At 33.9% G+C, this 23,130-nt stretch overlaps 1 protein-coding gene across 1 annotated transcript; it reads right to left on the minus strand.

Moving 5' to 3' along the window:
- Window positions 1-8,229: 8,229 nt before the first annotated feature.
- Window positions 8,230-21,566, minus strand: LOC134262512 (uncharacterized). The gene is given in 11 exon segments (XM_062744910.1): window positions 8,230-8,441; window positions 8,630-8,914; window positions 9,054-9,294; window positions 10,639-10,976; window positions 13,164-13,346; window positions 13,585-14,220; window positions 14,337-14,418; window positions 14,512-14,709; window positions 14,806-17,173; window positions 17,207-18,290; window positions 20,997-21,566. Coding segments are annotated over 11 exon segments (6,147 nt in total). The 5' UTR covers window positions 21,517-21,566.
- Between the last annotated feature and the right edge of the window lie 1,564 nt (window positions 21,567-23,130).

Below are 23,130 nucleotides of genomic sequence, written 5' to 3' on the forward strand. Positions count from 1 at the left end.
TTTACGATTTTTGCAAACCAATTCAAAACTTGAACACATTGCAAGACGTAGTAAACAAGAAGCGCTCTGGCTAACAAGCTTATTTCTACTATTCTTAAACCATTAAAATAATTTTGTCAAGTACATGTGTTGCAAATCGATCTGCGATCGATTGTGTATATGATTTGTGAAATGATGTACTGTGACGAGACATATTGTATTCTGTTCTTTTAGACAGTATTCTACTTAAAGTTAAAGAACTTTAACTTTAACCTTTAAATTAAAAAAAAAAACATACCTTTAACATTTTGAGGAATTACTGCATTTGATTTTTCATCTGAAGAAAAGAAAAATTGGTTAGTAATACATTTTACGTTTATTATTTCGTTAGTTTCCTCGAGTTTCCAAATTTAGTGGGATCCCTAGGTTGCATTGTTTATGGGCATTGTAATTTTAGAAGCCCTCATAGTAACAAAAAGTTGGATAGGTGCTTGCAATTTTACAACGCAAGAGAAAAAAAATTACACAAAATAAGCCAAAATTAGACTGAAAAATAATAAACAGCTTTTTGATTTTATAATTATCTAAAAGTACATGTAATATTGATCTATTTACTTATTAATTGTTTGTCTGATAGCTCGATAGTTAGAATATTCAAATTAAATTTTTCATTTTGTGTTTTGAACATTCTATGCTGACCCTCACAAAAATTAGAGGTAATTATAGCTTACTATAGTTACAAAAGAATGTAACTTAAGTGAACAATACTTATAACTTTGATATATGTAATTGCTGTACTATCAAACTTTACTCTAGAACTTTTTTTGAAGATTCGGAGCCTAAATATTTCTTGAACTACATATCAATGATTTACTTTTTATTAAAAAGTGCAAGAAATAGTTTTCTTTAATTTAGGAATTTAAAAACAATATTTTGATTTTCAATTCATGGTTAATATACTTTGATTTACTACAGAGGAAACTATAATTTACTTAAGTAAACTCCAGTACTGTTCTGTTATAGGGATATGAATGAAAATAGTATGAAAACATTTCAAGAATTGCATTAGGAAAAGAACAAAACAAGGACGATTTATTTTTCACTTCAAAATGGTCAAAAATATATCGACCAGTTATGAAAGATGTGTTGCAGTAATCAGGACGCTTTACTATTCTAGACAATGTGCTCAAAAACTTTAATGTTCTTTTTACGAGGATCAGAATTACAGAACCGATTAAAAAATTTTGAACCTAACCGGAAAAAAATGGATAATTAATATCAAGTTTTGTTTTTTTTTTACTTACCATTGTAATATAAGTAAAGACACCTGAGTTGTAAGAGTATAAAATAATTTAAATATGGGTACAAATTGCGCTCCGTTATTAGCAGACTTATTCTTATATTCATATGAAGCAGAATTTATGCAAAATCTTTTACGTGAAAAGAAGAAAACATTTGATGTGGCCTTCAACTCGACATTTAGATACATCGACGACGTATTGTCAATAAATAATGATAATTTCCATTCCTACGTTGACACGATATATCCTGGTGAACTTGAGATAAATGATCCCACAGAGTCCGACACTTCTGCTTCATACTTGGATATTTTACTTGAAAAAGACACTAATGGTAATCTAACAACCAAGCTATATGATAAACGTGATGACTTTAACTTTTCTATCGTCAACTTCCCTTACTTATGCAGCAATATACCTTCATCACCTGCATGAGGAGTGTATATCTCAGTTGATTCGATACGCAAGAGCATGCTCTACGTATGAACAATTTCTTAAACGAGGTAAATTATTGACAAGCAAGTTGATGAAACAAGAATATCAACAGTCTCGTTTAAAGTCATCGTTTCGTAAATTCTATGGTCGATACAATGACCTTGTCAGCAAATACAATTTATCATTGAATGAAATGCTGACTGACGTTTTTCATACCAATTGTTAGTCCATTATTTATACACTGAATTGACCACGGATTTTTTCCGTTATTTCCTGATTATGACAACGAGCACACGGCGGGTGTGACCGGTCGGCAGGGGATGCTCACTCCTCCATGGCACCTGATCCCACCTCTGATGTTTCGGAGGTCCGTGTTTGCTCTGCTCTTATTTTGTATATTTGTTTAATGGACGTTGAGATTGAATACTGTTCGTTATTTCCATATCCTTCATCTGACTAAATTTAACAGTTATTTACAAGCTGACGTTACATAAAGGTGTCTGCAATAGCTGTAAATGTGTCATTTGAAAGTTTCAATGTAAAAGGTGAACAAAGTAAACAAAATTCAGCTGGCAAAAGAATTTCTTTTCATAAATACATACCTACAATCTTTAGCATTTTGTTCTGATTTTCTATTCGATCCATATCACTTTCATCTATTTTACCTGGAATGGAGATACATTTCTTAAAGAGAAATTAAGCAATAACTTCACAAATACGTACGTATAATATTATGTAGGTAAAACTAAGTGTATTGTTTCAAAACTAGTTTTTATATTTACGTTTAAGGACTTGAACTATTTTTCTAGTTTCTGCATCTTCTTCGGCCTGTTTTCTCAGTTCTTCTATGTAGTAACGGTCACGGTCTGGGTCCATTGTTTCCTGTCTAAGAAAATCCACCTCTCTTTCGTACTGATTCCTGTTGTTCAGGAAAGAATCAATGTCCACAACTGCTGCTCTGACTGTTGACCAGACTGTGTTGAAATCAGCATTGGAGAGGACGGGACTAGAAGAATGTACACACTGATTTCTGGCAACACGGATCCTCTCAATGTTGGCAGAGAGAGATCTGTCGGTAAGGTCAGGATCATTTCCCCAGCCTTTTATGTGCGATGGTATGCTACAAATGTTTCTGAGTAGTGAGTACAATAAAGGAATATCCATATCATTGTAGTTTCCAGTATAAGTACTGCCTCTTGGTAATATCAGATTTAGCTGTGGTGCTGTCAGACGGGGAAGATTACTTATATTTTGTTTAATGACGTGTGGGAATGCAGACGGTGGTACAAAATGACGAAAAACATCACGAAGTTCATCAGTACACGGACCCAGGAGAAGTCGACAGGCTCTACAGGCATTTGTTGTCTCCTCTGTAGAAGCGTAAGGGGAGGCTGCCATAGCCATTATTTAATGCTCCTCTGAAAGGTAATTTACAAAGGAAACGAAAATGTAGAATTTAAACTGAAGGAATTTTTAATTACGAATACTTAAATAAAAATTTACAATCAGTCCATTTTCAGAATTTGAAGGCCTTTAGACTGTCAAATGTCTCATTGATATTTCGCAAAAAATGTTTGTACCAAATAAAAGGATTGGTAACATAGAATGCAAGTACAATATAAAAAAAAGCGTAGCACAATCTGTTCAAAGGTTTTGGCCAAGTTCAAAGTATGATTATATTTTGCACAGTAATTAATATATGTTGATTTCTCAAAAAAATGTTATTCTACATGTAATGCAATTGTTTTGTAAAACATGTTTTGATTGGCTAATGCACTGATGTTTGAAGCAGTAAAACGAGAATTAACGAGAGTAAAAGCTTTTTATTGTGACGTCATAATAGAGCAACGGAAAAACATGATGCTTCATGGCGTATTTCATATCACAAAACTCGTCAAAATAAGACGTAAACAACAAACAAAATGCATGGATTGCATAAGAATGGGAATAACTAATCTCTTAATTTGATATTTGCTACCGTTAATACCGGTTTAACGGTCACAAACATCCGATTTACCGGCTCCGCTTACACATCGCTGGTACAACTCAGTTTGCGACCGTTAAATCAGCATTAACGGTCGCAAATACCAAATTAGAAGATAGTGATTCCCTAATTAAAATAACTATTTGAAATAAAAAGTTTAAAGACTTACCTATAGAGGTGCAATATAGATTTGTGTGACACTTCATTTAAAAATCCAAACAGAGATAATAAAGTTATTCGTAGAATATACCATACTCCGTCAAAATATTCTGTACAAACAGAAAGGAAACCAGTTTCGATTTGATCCCCCGATTTTATTATTAAAAAATCGTATTTCTTTCTCGAATGTCAGTGTATGTTTACATGTTCTACTTCCTGGTATTAAAACATGTAAAAATCGAAATTAAATATCGCCAGTCGAAATTTACCTTAACCACAATAAAATAAAGTTCCTTGAATATTAGCCTTGCACTTACGACATGCATATCACAGATTCTTTTATTTCTGCTTTCAGATGCTTCCTTTAGATAAAAATCGCATGAATCCCACAAGTTAAAGAGTTTTGACTTTATGTAAGGCCAGTAAAATCTCTATCTCACAAAGATTCTAAAATTAAATATCGCAGGATAAACAAAAACAAGTAATGAAGTGTAGAAATTTATTGCCTGAAAAGTATGTCTGGGTCAAAAGTATTCTCTGCTTGATTGTTATCTCAGGTGAATCACATCAACGCAATATATTAAAATGAAAGTACTGAAAGACCGAAAGCCTGAAAAAATCATTGACAGATTAGTAATATGCACGATTTAACATCAAGGCAGACAATGTTCACAACTGGTAAAAATAAATGATTTGGCATTCTTCACTAAATTTATCCGCCTTTACTTTTTATTCCAAAGCCCCTATATAAGTATCCCACTTCTTCAAGCTCAGTACTGCACATGACATGTTTTATAAACAAATATAAATGCATCTAAATAAAATACAAGAGCAAGGTAAGGGATACTGCATGTCGGCCCTGGTTTTAAGGTATGTTATCAGGTGTTACGAAGGCAAAGTGTACAAATTATATCATAATTTAAATAGGTGCTGATATAAAAGTAAGAAAGATTGTCTGTGGTCATTTACGGGTCGTGTTCAGATTGAACAAAACATGAAATTTATCCCAAACTTACTTTAATTCAACATAAGACCGTATCAATAATGATGATATGTAGCCGTGGAATTAATTTGAGAATTCTTTACCGAGGCTTGAATCTACATGGCCAAAGTGATTGTGTTTAATTGTGTTTAATTGTACATGTATTCATAATCGAAAGGTCGCTCTGATGTGACCCCGAATAGGATGTTAGATGTTTCAAAAGCGGTGGCGGATTTGGTTTAAATAAATTTTAATTAGATTGAAATGCATGTTTCAAAATTTAAACATGAGATTTCTTCAGTTTGAAAGACAGGAAGTGCATTTTTAAAAGTTCTATCTTGATGGCATCCAATTGTTCTCTGGATGAAAACAATTATGTTGATGTTGAAAATTTAATTGTCTTTTATGCTCTATTGAAACTGAAATTAGGTAATTATAAAGCCTACTATAGCAAACAACTAATGAAATGACAAGTTAAATTCTTTAGATTAATGGATTTGGAGTAGTGAAGATCTACGGCTAGCTAGTCAGAGAAAAAAGGATGGCTGAGCAGAGACTTTGTAAATGAATTGATATCAGAGAGCTTCAGTTGTGTAGGCTCATCGCGGCTATATAATTAACATGTCAACGAGGAATGCTTACTTCTTCTAGGCAACGGATCCCACCTCTTGAACTTCCAGGAGTCAGATTTTCTTCTTAAATCGATCATTGTTCATTCTGTATTTTGATACAGATACTAAATACTTCCGTTTAGTAATATTATAAACTACTACTTCTACGGGAAGACTGGCGAGTAAACAAGATTATCAAGCTTTATGAAATGTACTTTATTGACTTTTCAAACAAGTAAATGTTCGAATAAAGTAAATGGTATATGAGAATCACTTAAAAGAAGTCTTGCACAATATGTTTAGATAAGGACATATAATGTGTATTTGCCATATACTCTTCATGCAATATTGTTCTCAAATAAAATGTGAAAAGGAAAGTTGTCTAATCAATCAATACTAGTATTTAAAAATTCAAATTTACACTAAAAATCAGTGTAGTGTCACTTTCTTCAATATGTCAATTAAACAATGTACACTGATTTCTTTTCTATCAATGTGCCTCTAAACACCTGTATTTTAATTTAATTCTTCTCAAACGCTCAAAAATAATCGACAAATTGGACAAATTCAAATTTAAAAAGTATTTTCACAGTTAATTATACGTTCCCTAGGAATTGATCAAATTTTCAAAACTTATAAATAAGCATTAAGTGTATATTTTAAATTTTTGCTAATTGCCAAGATTTTTCATACCTCATTCTTCTGTGAATAATAATATCGATTGATTTTTAGAAGAGGATCACAATCCTGATTAACATTAATATATAATTCACCAATTTTTTTTCAAAACTAATTTTACTACTTTAAGTGCCCCATTATTTTTTTTCAAAACTAAAAGTAAGTGATCCTTTATGATCGTTTGTAATAGATTATCAAAGAAGGTGTAGAGAATTAACCCCTTGGAGCAGAGCTTTTATAATCTGTTTATTAGACAGAGAAGAAAAGAGAAGAAAAACAAACGTTTCATTGTGGAGGTAATCCTATTGTTTCCATAAAAACGTTACAAAAACTGTAAAACTTACAGATGCATTCGGTGTTTTTATAAAAGCCTTTTTTAGGTATTACCTAACTTAATAAATGGTGTTTCTTAATACTTTGGCAAGGCAAATCAAACTCGATCGAGAGATTTGTTGATGTTTTTGCAGTCTGTAATAACCTTCAACCTGCTGTATAATTAACCGTATCGTTCAACTTTCAAAAATAAACTAACAGTTGCTATAAATCGCGATCGCGCGATGTACATATAAGAAGGACCAAATTCTCAGTTCTTTGAAGTTAGTGTTCTAAGTATTGTCAATGCTTTGGTAAATAATAATAAAAATTCGATATAATCGTTATAATAGCCACTCTTCACAGCATATTGTCAATCTCTCACCAGGGGGCGTATTAAACAGTATACAAATCATAGGAAGCGCTTTGCTGAAGTTACCGTTGTCGATAGGTAGCGCCTTGTGGAAGTTTCCGATTTTTGGTTGCAGAAGGATAAGGTTACGTGCGATAAAGCGATGTCTATAGGTAGCGCCTTATGGAAGTTTCCGGTTTTTTGGAGCCCATGCCATAAAGCGGTTAGCTAGCTAACCGCTTAAAAATTGACCAAGAACTCACTCAAAATAAAGTATGCAATCCGTAAATTCAATTTTGGTCATTGATAATGTTCATGTAAACATTATTATAGTTTACAAGGCCAACTACATGGCACTAAGATATGATTTGTATCTCTCAATAAACTCAAACAAAGCAGGAAATTAAAACATTTACGTAAGTACACACTTAAAAAAATAACAAAACAGAGAAAAAACTGAAAGTTTGCAAAATTTATTAAGGTAATGGTATATAAAAGACATATAAAATGATCTGTATTATTTTAGAAAATGTTTATAAATATCTATAAACAAATATTAGAGTATTTGTAAAATGCGAAGTCACCAAAACTGAAAATGAACGATGTATAATATACCAGCAATATAAAGGATTTCCATTTAATAATAGTTTGAGTGTGTTTAGTATTAATCTAAAATGACTGGAAAAAAATCTGGAAGTAATTATAGTTACACTAAATTTTTGTCTGATCAACTGCTTTAAAATTTCCTTTCTCTAAAAAAAAAAACTTTCCAGAAGTCTAAAACAATTTTAGAAAATATTTAGTATTAATTAAGGAATGAAGCTTATTTCAACTTATGTTATACGACATAACATAACTTGGGCAGTTTACGCTTTATAAACCGCGGAGCGGTTATAAAAAAAGCGTAAACTGCCCCAAGTTATGTTATGTCGTATAACATAACTTGAAATAAGCTTCATTCCTTATAATTTAATTTCAATGTAGACAATGAGATAATTATTCCATTTTTTCCTTCGGAAAAGGCTTCAAATATCGCATGTTTTAAAAGTTAACGTCAAGCGGTAGGCAAGTTATGCTATACAAAATGGATAAACCGTTTAACCAATCAAATGACATGTTGCAAACTGAAATTAAATTATTAAATTATTAATAATTGAAATTAAAAGCATAAACATGTAACAATCATATTGTTTTGTAGAATTTAAAATGAAACGTTTTTTTGTATAAAAATAATATCCAACCAATCATACGAGTATATTTGCATGATTATAATACAATACAGATGAAATCCATAAATGAATTGATTATGGTGCATAAATAACCTAAACCTAAAACTATTCAATGACCTACACATATTCTTTTTGAATAGATATCGACAAATGTCAAATCCATCTTAAATAATTATACCACTAGTACCTTGAAATTATAGAGTCTGTTATTTACAAATGCTGAATGTGCTTTTTTTCTAGCAGCTCCTTCACTGTTTTCACGTGTCCACCCTCACATGCTGCTATCAGTGGTATTTTATCTTTATTTTGTGGATTTACATCAGCTCCTTTTTCAATCAGCATCTTCACTAAACTCATATATCCAATCTTACATGCTGCTGTAAGTGGTTCTCCATGTTCCCTTTGATCATCGACATTAGCTCCTGCATGCAGCAGTTATTTTACTATTCTCAAAGTCCAAAGCTACATGCTGTTATCAATGGTGTATCATAATCATTTAAGCATTTTTTTTTATTAACATCAGCCTCTACTTCTATCAGCTTCTTTACAACATTTAAATGTCATTCAAAACATGCTTCTTGTAATGGGTGAAGTCGATTGACATCTGCACCTGCTTCTAACAACTCCTTCTCTATACTGATATGCCCATGGCTACATGGATAATCTAAATACTCTCGTCGAAAAACACCCCTTACCGCCTTCAACAACTCCTTCACAATATAAATATTCCCACGAGAAGATGCTACATAAAGTAATCTTCTAAAGATGTTATAATTATTTGCATGGAAATTAGCCCCAGCCTCTAGCAGCAATTTCACAACACCAAAATGATCACCATTACATGCTGTCAGTAAAGGAGTCTCATCTTTTTCAGTCCCTTGATCTAAATCAGAGCCTGTATTTAACAGCGCCTTTACTACACTTTCATGTCCATCCTTACATGCAGCTGTCAGCGGTCTATAAACATAAGATTCTTGATTGATATCAGCATCAGCTCCTAAATCTAGTAACATCGTCACAATATCCATACCTACATGCTTCTACTAGTAAGGTAAAATAATTATTAAATTCTTTGTCTCTTGTTGCAATCAGCTCCTTCACCATATTCACTTTTCCACCCTCACATGCTGATTTTAAAGGCCAAGTATCACAACTTTGTATTTTGACATCAGCCCCTGCCTCTGGTAGTGCAGTCACGACATTCATATATCCACCCCGACATGCTACTTCTAGTGGTGTTTTAAATAAACACGTTTTATTGACATCAGCTCCAGCCTTTAATAACACATTAATTACTCCAATCTGTCCATTCTCACATGCTGCTAATAGTGGTGAGGCTTTTTGATATCATTGACAGCTGCTTCTTCAACAAAAATGGAACTCGTAAGTTTACTTACCTCGTCACTGGTCATTTGAAATTTTTTTTTTGTTAAAACAGATTCTGATTGCACACATAAGTACTCTGAAGTTGACATCAAGAAGATGCTTGAGTTTCTGATTGACAATATCTATGTGGTTTTTGGAGACCAGGTATTCCAACAATCTATTGGAATTCCCATGGGAACAAATTGCGCTCCGTTATTAGCAGACTTATTTTTATATTCATATGAAGCAGAATTTATGCAAAATCTTTTACGTGAAAAGAAGAAAACACTTGCTGTGGCCTTCAACTCGACATTTAGATATATCGACGACGTATTGTCAATTAATAATGATAGTTTCCATTCTTACGTCGACACGATATATCCTGGTGAGCTTGAGATAAAAGATACCACAGAGTCCGACACTTCTGCTTCATACTTGGATATTTTACTTGAAAAAGACACTAATGGTAATCTAACAACCAAGCTATATGATAAACGTGATGACTTTAACTTCTCTATCGTCAACTTCCCTTACTTATGCAGCAATATACCTTCATCACCTGCATACGGAGTATTTATATCTCAATTGATTCGATACGCAAGAGCATGCTCTACGTATGAACAATTTCTTAAACGAGGTAAATTATTGACAAGCAAGTTGATGAAACAAGAATATCAACAATCTCGTTTAAAGTCATCATTTCGTAAATTCTATGGTCGATACAATGACCTTGTTAGCAAATACAATTTATCATTGAATGAAATGCTGACTGACGTTTTTCATACCAATTGTTAGTCCATTATTTATACACTGAATTGACCACGGATTTTTTCCGTTATTTCCTGATTATGACAACGAGCGCACGGCGGGTGTGACCGGTCGGCAGGGGATGCTCACTCCTCCATGGCACCTGATCCCACCTCTGATGTTTCGGAGGTCCGTGTTTGCTCTGCTCTTATTCTGTATATTTGTTTAATGGACGTTGAGATTGAATACTGTTCGTTATTTCCATATCCTTCTTCACCGGTTAGATTGACATCAGCACCAACTTTGAGTAGTTTCTTTACTACATGTGTTTGCCCACCCGTACATGCTGCAGATATTGGTGAAATACCAATATTTTCAAGTTGTAAATTAATATCTGCACCAGCACCAAGCAGCACTTCCACAACAATTAGGTGTCCATTCCTGTAGGCTTCTATGAGAGGTTCGAGATAAAAAAAGAAAATTTGTTGGATTGACATCAGCTTTTACTTCCAACAACTTCCTCACAACACCTATATGTCCAGAAATACATGCTGCTGTTAATGCCCTATTATAAAGGCTTCGGTTGACATTAGCCCCAGCTCTTAACAACTCATTAACGACATCCAAATGACCATCCATGCTTGACACTGTTAGTGGCGTATAAGAGTTCCCCATCAGATTGACATCCGCCCCCGCTTCTATGAGCTCCTTAACTATATTCAAATGCCCTACCTCGCATGCTGCTGTCAGTGGTGTATGCTTTTTTCCGTAATCGCTACACATTTCTCCTGGTTCAGAATTTATTAAATCTTTATTGATGTATTTCAATAATAATCTAACAGTTTCTTAATTCCCACTATAACAAGCCAATAATAATAAGCGGTATTGCTCAGGGGTATACCGACTGACATTTCCATAAGTTAAACCAGACCCAAAAAAGAAAACATAAGTTTGTCACATTGACCAGATTTGAAGTCTTAAATCTGCCCAAAGTTATGTTGTTTCCTCCAAAAAAGGCTTAAAATTTAGCAAATTAGTAACATAATACGGAGTAATACGTTTTTGACGTAACTCACTCTGACGTAGGCAAGTTATTTTACACAAAATGGATTTCCTGTACACCATCAAATGACATTTTACAACTAAGATTAAAATACAATGTGCATAATTCTATTCAATAGTTGCAAATTGTGAAAATGATCAAAGCTGCTTCAAAAAGTTAACTGCCTTGATAAAAACTGTCCTGACTTGTAGAACTGCCCAGGTCCTGACAAATTAAATTCAGTTTTTCATGAGGTCTGCAGTGACATCTTCCGAAGAAATTGCTTTTTTTTCATTTCTCAACCTATCACATCACACTTTGAAGGATGTTCATATTTATAACTGAGAAAAAACTCAAACCTGCCTCAAAAGAATTGAGACTTGATATGAAAATATTCACTCTAGATTCAAATTCCCAGACCCTTTGGAACAGGATCAGTCTTCGTGACTTAAAGTGAAAGGGCCCCGGTAGACGGCTTTTCCTATGAAAAAAAGTAAATATGGGAAAAATTAAAAACATTTATTTTGCAAAACTTACACAATATCTTAATACAAAGTTCTAATAGACGTATATAATTCACCTCCTCCTACAGTGTCAAAGATCACAACAATGAATTTAAAAAAGTATAACAAAACTACATTTTTAATAAACAAAAAGTAATGAGCGTTATGTTTCATTTTTTCTCAGTTATTTACTCCCAAATGCTATTCATGAATTGTAAATGAATTATTTTTTTGTTCACTAATCATGAATAATTATTAACAAAATTATATATACTTATGCACTCCCTATCGTCGTCCAAAATAAAAATAATTTTTCAACATATTCATTCCATATTACAAGAGGTGTAAACAAAATGTTTCATACAACGATACATAACATATTTATAAATTACTTAAATAGTATAATAACAAAGAAACAGGGAAACACAGAAAAAAACAATTACATAGATGTATTTTGCAGAAAAACATTTACAAGCGATATAAACAATATTTTCAGAGATGCTTTAGACTAGAAGTGTATGGAGTAAACTCGTGATCTAGTTTTAGAATATAAGAAAATATATTTAAAAACATATTTAAAAGATTTAACAGTATTTATTAAATTATTGTGATGAAAAACAATATTGTATATAAAAATTATAAGAGATGAGAATTTTTCATTGCTCATTAAAAAATTGACCAATTGATGCGAGTAGACCATACTCGGATAATGACCTGTGTCGCAACCTTGTATGCAATCGCATTACATATCTTTTTTAGTGTTGATGTCAATTGTTGATTTCAATTGCGATGTAAACAAATATTGACATCGGCTAAACATGATGTCACAACATACGGGCGTTAATATTGAAGATTACAAAACTTTTTGTGACCAAGAAGTCACAGGTAGGAGGGATACAGACTCCGAACCAAGGCTTGAGACGATGTAGAATTCATTCAGATTTGATAATTATTTGTACATAAACTATAGAAAGAAATAAACATAAGTTGAGTCTATAAATAGCCTGATTTAAATTTTAGTAAATACAATAATAATAATGTTTATCCTATGTTATTATTAACTGTTACTATTAACTATTACATGTTATTAGGGTTATACATATCCCATAGTTATGACATCACAAAGGATTTTGTGTTTGCCTACAATGAAATAAAATAATGTGGAGTGACTGAGAATAATAGATACAAAACTGTGTAAATCATTGATTGTGAAGTATTAAAAATGGGACATATAAAAAAGAATCTCCCATGATTTCTTGTTGGATATGACTTTTATCCAACTCCTTGTGTGTTTTTATCCCCCTCGCCAAGGCTCGGGAATAAAAAAAATCACAAACTTTTTATTTTTCAGACAGAGTATCGTCTCACATGCTTTTTGATTTCATTCAACACTGTCTTGTACTCAGATACTGTGGTATTATTCGAGCTATACTCATTATAATTCAACTTATTAACCATTCTTCGTGTCCTCTCTAGAACAGACAAACCCTCTCTATCTAACACATCAACATAATCTTCATCTCCATCTTCATCACTAAACCTATCAAGGACACCATCTTCGTCTGACGCAGAATCACACGTACTATACTTCACCCTGATATTTACGTCTACCCCGGCATCAAGAAGTATTTTCATCTTCTCTACCCTGTCCCTCACTGTATTGACATCATCTATTAGAATAAATAGCAAAGGCCTGACATCAAACTCATAGTTAAAGTCATCATACACCTAAACCAACTGATTAACATCCAGTCCTAATCCCAATAAATGTTTCAGAACAATGCACTCACTTTCAAAGATTATATAATACACAGTTCCAAATAATTCTATACTCCAAACTTGTCGCTGTGCTACCACTACATCATCTTTACTATCAGATATCACATCACCGTGTCTTGTTAACCAAACAGTTAAAGAAACGTAATTTATTCAGCCGAGTTTCTCTTTCTGTTTGTAGGAATTGTTTCACAACATCCATTTTGTTATTGATTAATGCAACACACAAGGATGATAGACTCTCCCTATTACAGGTTGTTGAGTCTGCACCATACTTGTTCAGAATCAAAACAACCGGAACAGCAAGCTTTGTCTGATATAAAATTGTAACATGAAGAGGAGTATTTCCAAAAGAATCTTGTTTATTGACATCAGCGCCTGCCTCTATCAACTCCTTTACAACATCTAGATGTCCATCCTTACATGCTGCCGTCAGCGGTGTATTATTGTTATCTGGTAGGTTGACAACAGCTCCCGCGTTAAGAAGCTCCTTTACTATAGCCAGGTTTCCCCTTCTACACGATGCTGTTAGAGGTGTTTCAAATTTATCTTGTACGTTTACATCAGCTCCTGCACCAATGACCTCCATCACTACATTTAAATGTCCACCGTCACATGCTGCTGTCAGAGGGGTGTTGAATTCACATTGTAGGTTCACATCAGCTCCCGCCGTAAGTAGTTCTCTCACTACACACATATGTCCACCCTCACATGCTGCTGACAACGGTGTCTTATATTTATCTTTTGGATTGATATCAGCCCCCGTGTCTATCAATTTTTTACTACACTCATATGACCTGTTTCACTTGCCCATGATAGTGGAGAAATACGGTTGCCTTTTGGGTTTATTTCGGCCCCCTTTCCTATCAGCGTCTCTATTATACGTAGGTATCCACCCTTGCATGCTGCTGTTAGTGGTGTTTCATCGTTTGCTTTAATATTTACAACCGCTCCCTCCTCTAGTAGCTCATCAAAAACAGTCATATGCCCTTCATGACATGCAATCACTAGTGGTGAATTACTTCCATAATGTGGGTTGATATACGCTCCAGCTTCTACCAGGTCTTCTACTATCCTTCTATGCCCACCCTCACATGCTGCTATGAGTGGTGTATAATATTTACGAAATCTTAGTACATGTAAATTAACATTTGCTTTCCATTGCAACAGTTCTTTCACTACAATGAAGTGTCGATTCCTACATGCCGCTGTTAGTGGCGTATTCGATTTGTCTGGAAGATTGACATCAGCTCCAGCCTCTAATAGCGCTTTTGTTATATATACGTGTCCACCTTCACATGGTGCTGTCAAAGGGGTATAATCATGACCACGTGGATTGATACCTGCCTTTGCCTTCAGTAGTTCTTCAACTACATTCTGATGTCCACCCTTACATGCTGCTGTCAGTGGTGTTGTGAAATGATTGTGTGGATTGACTTCAGCGCCAGCTTCTAGCAATACATTCACTATACACAAATGCCCATACATACATGCCGCTATCAATGGGGTTTTATATTGTTTCTGTCGATTGATATTAGCCCCTGCCTTCAGCAGAATCTTTATAACACTAATGTGTCCACCTTCACTTGCTGCTGTCAGTGGTGTTTTGTTTCCGCCTACTAAATTTATATCAGCCCCCTTCTCTATCAGCTTCTTTACAATACTCATATGTCCACTGTTACATGCTGCTGTCAGTGGTGTATTAGACTGACCCTGCAAATTAACATCAGACTTAGCTTTTAGCAACTCATTTACTATACTCAGATATCCACCCAAGCATGCCCCAGTCAGTGGTGTATGAGAATGACCCTTAGGATTAACATCTGCATCAACTCTAAGCAGTTCCTTTACCACACACAAATGTCCACTCTCACATGCCAACGTCAATGGTGCAATATCATAATTTTTTGAATTTACATTAGCTCCTGTCTGTAACAGTGCCTTTACTACAGTTAGATGTCCACCCTCACATGCTGCGTTCAATGGTGAACTTATTTTTGCTCCTAAATTAACACTAGCCCCTGCATCTAGCAGCTCCTTCACTATAGCAAGGTGTCCAGAATTACATGCAGCTATCAATGGAGTTTCACTTAGGCATTGTAAATTTATTTTAGCCCCTTTTCCCATAAGCTTCTTTACAATTTCTAAATGTCCACCCTTGCATGCTGCTATCAGTGCTGTTTGTTCTTCATATTGTTTATTGACATCAGCCCCGGCTTTTAACAGTTCCTTTAATACTGTCAGGTGCCCATGCTCACTTGCTGCTATCAGAGGGGTTTTATTGTAACCTTGCAAATTAACATCAGCATTTGCCTCTAGGAGTTTTTTAACAATACTCAAATGTCCACCTTCACATGCTTCTGTAAGTGGTGTATTATGCTTACCATAAACATTGATATCAGCTCCCGCCTTAAGTAGCTCCTTCACTAGAGTGTAATTTCCAACTCTACACGCCGCTGTTAGCGGAGTAGTAAATACACCTCGTGGATTGACATCAGCCCCCGCCGTAAGTAGCTTCTTCACTAGAGTGTTATTTCCAAATCTATATGCTGCTGTCAATGGAGTAACATCCATACCTTGTGGATTGACACTAGCCCCTGCATCTAGCAGTTTATTTGCTACATTCGCATAATCGAGCTCACATGCTGTTTGCAATGGTGTATAATTTTCACCATATAAATTGATATCGGCACCTGCCTCAAGCAGTTCTATAACTATATCAATAAATCCATGCATGCATGCTGTTGTTAGTGGTGTATCAAACTCATCTTGTAGATTGACATTAGCACCTGCACTTAGCAGCTCCTTTACTACATTCAAATGTCCATATGCGCATGCTATAGTCATCGGTGTATATATCCACAGTTCATTGACATCAGCCTTCGCCTCTAGCAGCTGTTTCACTACACTCGAATGTCCACTGTTACATGCCACTATCAGTGGTGTAGCATCCTCGTCTTGTAGATTAACATCAGCCCCTGCTTCTAGCAGCTCCTTTACTATACTCACATATCCATTCTTACAAGCTGCTGTCAGTGGTGTGTCAGACCACACATAATAATCATCAAGATCTCTGAGTATTTCGTTGATCAAGTTCTTGTTTACATATTTCAGTATTATTCTTACAGTTTCTAAATCACCACTGTAACAACTTAGTAGTAATAGACGGTATTTTTCAGGAGTATGTTGACAGATCTCTCCTTTTCCTATGATATACATTGAATCAGGATTAAAACAATTCCTTTCGAATAGTTCAGATTGTGTTTCCTTGTGTAATTCAATTTGTTCTAAAATATACTTTAGGATCTGACTGTGTCCATAGTTAACCACCCAACTAATAACCCTGACACAATAAACAGTCTCTGGTTTCCTACACGTATTTGTCAACACTTTTTGTCTCATCCTCTCAGTGCTCCACTCACTCTTCTTCTCATTTTCCTCTGTTACACTTTCTCCTTTACTCACCACCTTACACACGTCTGTCTGAACAGATAGAAATAAAGACTTCAACTCTGTGTACGACTTCGTCTTTAACACCTCAATAAAAGCCCGACAAACCTCAGTTTGTTTTAAAACATTATTCATAAAAACATCATGCAGTTCCATTTTTTCTATATCTCTATACAAACGCTCAGCTAACATTGGATAAAGATCCTGTCTTATCTTTATACAAAGATCAAATGGCCCGACATTGAATGTAACGTTTTTGTCCTCCGGTATTCTTTCATAAACGCACACTTCATTCCCTTCTAACATACATTCAACACTGTTTCCAATATTCTCACTTGGATGAATAACTTTATATTCTGATTTTTCTGTTTGAAATCTATGAAGTCGGACATAGTTTGCAATAAAGCTACTGCTCATAAATTGCACAATGACTTCTGGAAACTTACAACCAAAATGATATGCAACAATTTCAAACATAGAATCGTGAATGAAGCTATAATGAGTTACACAAAACTTTGTGTAGGTCCCCTCCATTTCCGACATTGCATCAACAAATTTGAAATTATCAGTTTGTCTACTGACTTTACATTTTCGAAGAACCGTTAATTTGATTTCATTGAAGTTTCCTTCATTTTCCCTTTCCTCTAGAATTTTCTCAGATAATTCGTTTTCGTTCATCATGCATAACACTAAAGAAACATAGTGAATTTTGTTTTGATTTTCTAATTCCTCAAGTTCCTTCAAAATGCATGGAACTGGATTGTGAAAGAATACAGAACCATGCAACTGGAATTTTTTCTCTGTTGAAAACAGCTTACAAAGATAAGGAAACATTTTTGATGCTGATGTCAAACTTGCAGGAGACATCATATTTTCCTCTATGCTGTAGGTTTTGAGTATTTCTTTTTTGTCATCTATAGTTAAAGCAAAAGCTTCACTATGTAACAAAACAATAGTATTTTTGTCTTTAAAAAATGAATTTGACTCAGTTGCTTTTTTGAATACTGCTTCTCTGCATGTCATGAGGGCTTTTGATTTTGGCATTGCGGGCTTCATGATTCTATCTTGGTAATCAAGCAAAAGGTTCATTTTTACTTCTTGAAGTCCAAATACACCTACCACATCATCAATAACAAATACTTGTGGATTATTGGGATCACAGTAGTCCTCTATCTTTCTGATGTCTTTGATGGGTAAAATTTCATACCCTTCCTGTTGTAACATCAGGGCAATGTGACGAGCTGTTGCTGTTTTTCCAGATCCAGGGACTCCAACAAACGTCACATGAGAATTTTTCTTCACTTTTTGCAGCATTGCGCAGAAGTTGTGTGTTTCAAAGAATACCATGTCTTCTCTTTTCTACTGCAGGATATCGTTTTCGTGAAGAGCTACATATGGAAGACCATGTATTTTCAATTGAAATCAATTTTGACAAGTGAGAATTGCAAATAAATATCGAGCATTTTTTTTTTTGAAACGTAAGTCGTGTTGAGATAAATATATATAATATATAAAGAGCATGCTCTACGTATGAACAATTTCTAATACGAGATATATTATTAACAAACAAGTTGATGAAACTAAAATATCAACAGTCTCTTTAAAAGTTATCATTTCGTAAATTCTGTGGTCGATACAATGACCTTGTCAGCAAAAATTTATCATTGAGAGCTGATATTGGTTGAGGGTTGATACAGGATTTGATGTTGAAAGGGTTATGTATTATTATGTTATTGCATACTTAGTAAAATACAATACACATTAAGTTGAAAAGAAAGTAAGTAAATAATCATGTACGGACTTCATACATTTCACATCTTTTGTCTTATACAGTTTGTGTTTGTTAGTTCTTCTATTTCAAATGTGTCCGATCCGTTATTTGAAAATAATCTTTTATTTTTTTTAAATAGATTATCCTTACATTCAAAAATGTAAAATAAAGAGAATGTGCACCCCCCTCCAAAGTTAGTATTATCACAAGTGCTGGTTTTTAGGTTTCATTTACTATGGATATGACAATTATCCGTATTAGTCCCGTAAATCTATATCAGCACTACAGGGCTGATATGGTCATTATAATTATGAAGTCAGGCCTAACGCATACCGCTACGCAAATCCTGTACTATTACTAAGTATGTAATAAATAATCAAAACCTTTGACTTAAAAAGAGCAGAATATCAGGTATAACACTTACACACTGTCTTTGCTTATAAAAATTACCTTTAACATTGTATGGAATAGCTTCATTTTTTAACTATGCTACTTCATCTGAAAAAAAGATAAAAAACATATATCAATCATACATGTACATGTATGTATATTCTTTTCACCCATTAAATAATTTGATTTCTATTAGAATTTTCAATACTAAAAGGATGCTCAGTGACATTAATTCAAACAAAAGTACTTTCTTGCAGATCTGTGTGAGAAAATTTGAATAAAAATAGGGTTGTAATTATAGCCCTTGTTATGTTAAACATCATAGGGTTACATGCACTTATATTAATTTAAAAAAAGTATATCATATACATGTTTTTTTTATGTTAAACGTTGATAGCGATGTTCACAAAATTTAACATACATTAGGTCATTACTTATCCTCTAAATTAACCCAGAGAGCCTTTCAGCAAGCAGATTGTAAAGAAAAAATAAGGACCGGGCTGCTCTGTACATATACGTTTAAGTGTTAGTGTATGGGAATTGGGGTGGGAGAAGTTATTCAGAATTAAAGGTTTTCTAAACATTGAAAAAAATTGTTAATCAGAATGTTTTTCCTTTATAAATTACGAGATACATAATATATTTATTTCAATAAAGTGAATCTGTAAAAATATATATGTTTTTCATATTTAATATATAAAGTTGCTTATCATTCACTATCGAAAAAACGACAGGACCCCTTTTTAGAACATCGAATTTTACTTCTCGCATAAAAACATACTCTTCACAGTTCGTGTTTTATATTCTATGATTAAAAATTAATACAATTTGAATGTAGGTGATGCATGTGTCTAACTTCAATTTATATTTTGTGCAACGAACATTTACTTGAGGAATTGATCAAGTTTAAAATGGTATCGTTTTTGTTTGATTTTTTATCCGACTATAAGTTTTCAAATTATTCGCGACTATCGTCTCCATCAATTAGACGCATGCCTTTTCACACATGTATATCGAAGCGGTTTGATGATGAAGACTCATTTCCATTGTTTACTTTATATATATTTCTCGGGCGACAGTTGATGGTTACATCAATGTTTTCTTGATATATATATTTTCTAGGTTTCGTCCATTATACTCAAGGTTTCGCTACATAATTTGGGCATTCATCATTCTGTTGTAGTTCTGTTTAACTCACTGGCGTCCCAACCATTTTATACAAACAAAGCTGTCATGTGTTTACTTTAATTTCACTTGCCATACGACATTCTATGTCAAAACAAGTAAAGCAGTATATAATTAAGATATGTCTGCAATTTCCAAGTTAACCAGACATACGGCAGTACTTATATTCTCTGCAGAATTTAAAACTTTTTATAAATCAAAATCGGGTGTGAAAATAGGACTGCTATTACATACCAACTTCAACTTTATTTATTGATTTACAATCAATTTACAGGGGCCAAGAATAAATAGGTTTTTCCAGAATAGAAATAGCTCCTCTAATTTATTTCATACAGCATTTAATATATGATTTTTACACAGTTTAAAGATGTAGTGTTCTGGGGTCAGCGAAAGATAAGGTGATTTATGACATGGATTTTAAAAATTGAAAACCAGGTGATTGAGCATGCAAAAAGAGGTTTTTGAAGTTACCTCCTTTTTTGTTTAGCGGGTGCGTATAGTATGGGGTCCTTTATGTAACGCATTGAAATACTTAATCAGTTAGGACGTATAAATATTGCTACTTGCCCGTAATCTGCTGCGTCGTATTTTCTCGAACATTTTGATTTTTAGCAATCTGTTCTACTTTACCTTAAAAAAATTGAAATAACTTTTAAAAAATGTCCAAGTAATAGTGACAGATAATTATCAGATTGAATCATTGAAATAAGATACTATGTTTCATTTATACTTCAATTGTTAAATTTACATTCTAGGCTATGAACTCTTTCTCTTGTAGCCGTGTCTTCTGCTGCTTGTTTTCTCAGTTCTTCGATGAAGTAAAGATCACGGACAGGGTCCATTGTCTCATGTCTCAAAAAATCAACTTCTCTTTCATATTGGTTTCTATTGTTAAGGAGAGAATCAAGGTCCCCGACTGCTGATCTGACGGTGGACCAGACTCTGTTGAAATCAGCATTGGATAGGGCGGGACTAGAAGAATGAACACACTGGTTTCTGGCAATTCGAATCCTTTCAATGTTGGCAGAGAGAGATCTTTCAGTAGGGTCTGGATCATTTCCCCATCCATTGGTGTGTGGTGGTATACTACACATGTTTCGGAGTAGTATGTACAGTAAAAGAATATCCATATCCTCGTAGTTTCCGGTATAAGTACTACCTCTTGGCAGGATCAGATTTAGTTGTGGTGCTGTCAGACGAGAAAGATTATCTATCTTTTGATTAAACATGTGGGAATGTTGACGGTGGTACATGATGACGTAATACATCCCTCAGTTCATCAGTACACGGACCGATGAGAAGTCGACAGGCTCTGCAGGCATTTTTTGTAGACGAGTAAGGGGATACTGCCATAGCCATTTTTAACACTCCTCTGAAAGGTAATTTACAATGGAAACGACAGTGTTGTATTTATACTGAAGGTCTTCAAATTTGCCATTCGGTTCATTCTCAGAATTTTTATGCTTATAAAATCAGATAAATGTCTTATTTTTATTCCTTAGAAAATATTGGTACCAAATAAAAGGATTGGTGTCGTAGAATGCAAGTAAAATATTGAGCTCCTAGCTTAAATTGTTGAAGAATTATGGCTAAGGTCAAAGTATAATTACATTTTGCAAAGTAATATATCTTGAACCCCCCCCCCCAACAAAAAGGTCATTAAATAATCATAAGGTAATAGAACGTAACAAAACTTACATAATATACAGGTACACTATAGACTTGTGTAACACTTCATTTCAAAATCCAAGTAGATAAAATAAAGTTATCCGAAGAATGTATCAGGATTTTCTTCCCAAAATCAACAAAACCAGTTCCCGATTGATCTCCCTATTTCGAATTTTTTAAAAAAAATCACATTTCCTTATCAGTTGTCAGTTTATGTTTACCCATTTTATTTTTGTTTCCGGGTGTATATAATAAATGGATATCAAATATCGCTAGTCACAATTGAACTTAATATTAAATATTCCTTGAATATTAGCCTGGCATTATATCTACGAGTTGCATATCACTGACTTTGTTCTCTTGGTTCCAATTGTATCCGGTAGATTTTAAAAGGGCACACATCCTATCAGATTAAGGGCTTGAAGGTCTGATGACAAGTTCCTCAAATATCTTTTTTTTATATCTCTTCGTAATATATCAAAAATATGCTTAATTGTCATTTTTGTGATTTTTGAATTGTTTTAGAAATGTATTAAATATGTATTAAATAATCATTACATAAAAAAATGTTCTATTGGCAATTCAAAGATTACAAAAAGGATTATATAGGAAAACCACCCTCTGGATCTTTTTCGTGCACTCACCTACTGCGTTAAAGATCAACTCCTTACTTCGAGACTTTAGAGCAGACGCTCTAACCACTGCGCCACAAGGGCGACAAAATACGTCACGTGTATTTCTCCTTTTGTGATACTGACGCGAATAAGCATTTGTGAAATATTATAACACACAACACACCGCTAAGCCGCACAAACGTTGCGTAAAACGTGACGTCATAATATGAGAAGCATTTTTAAACCATTATGACTTAATATCAGACAAGTCTGTGCGCTTAGTACTGTGTCCATCGTCGCAAACCATTGCAAAAATGAGCTATCCTCTCCAATTCTAGCCGTGGTTGAACATGTTAAATGAGAAGAAAATATTTATTTATTTCTTTACTTATTAAAATATTGACCAGTCAAAGCAAATCAATGTAAAGGAATAGTCGGAAAATAAACTATGACTTAACCTTTCAATACTCAATCGCAGTTTACGAAATATTATTTTAACTGATGATGTCAGTTGTTGATTTCAATTGCAATGGAAACAAATATTTTCATTGGCTAAAGATGACGTTACAGCAAACAGGCGTAAATATTCAAGATTACGAC

The sequence above is a fragment of the Saccostrea cucullata genome, unplaced genomic scaffold (assembly GCF_032062105.1).
Source record: "Saccostrea cucullata isolate Sc308-1 unplaced genomic scaffold, CSIRO_AGI_Scuc_v1 ctg2877, whole genome shotgun sequence".
In the NCBI taxonomy this organism is placed as follows: Eukaryota; Metazoa; Mollusca; class Bivalvia; order Ostreida; family Ostreidae; genus Saccostrea; species Saccostrea cuccullata.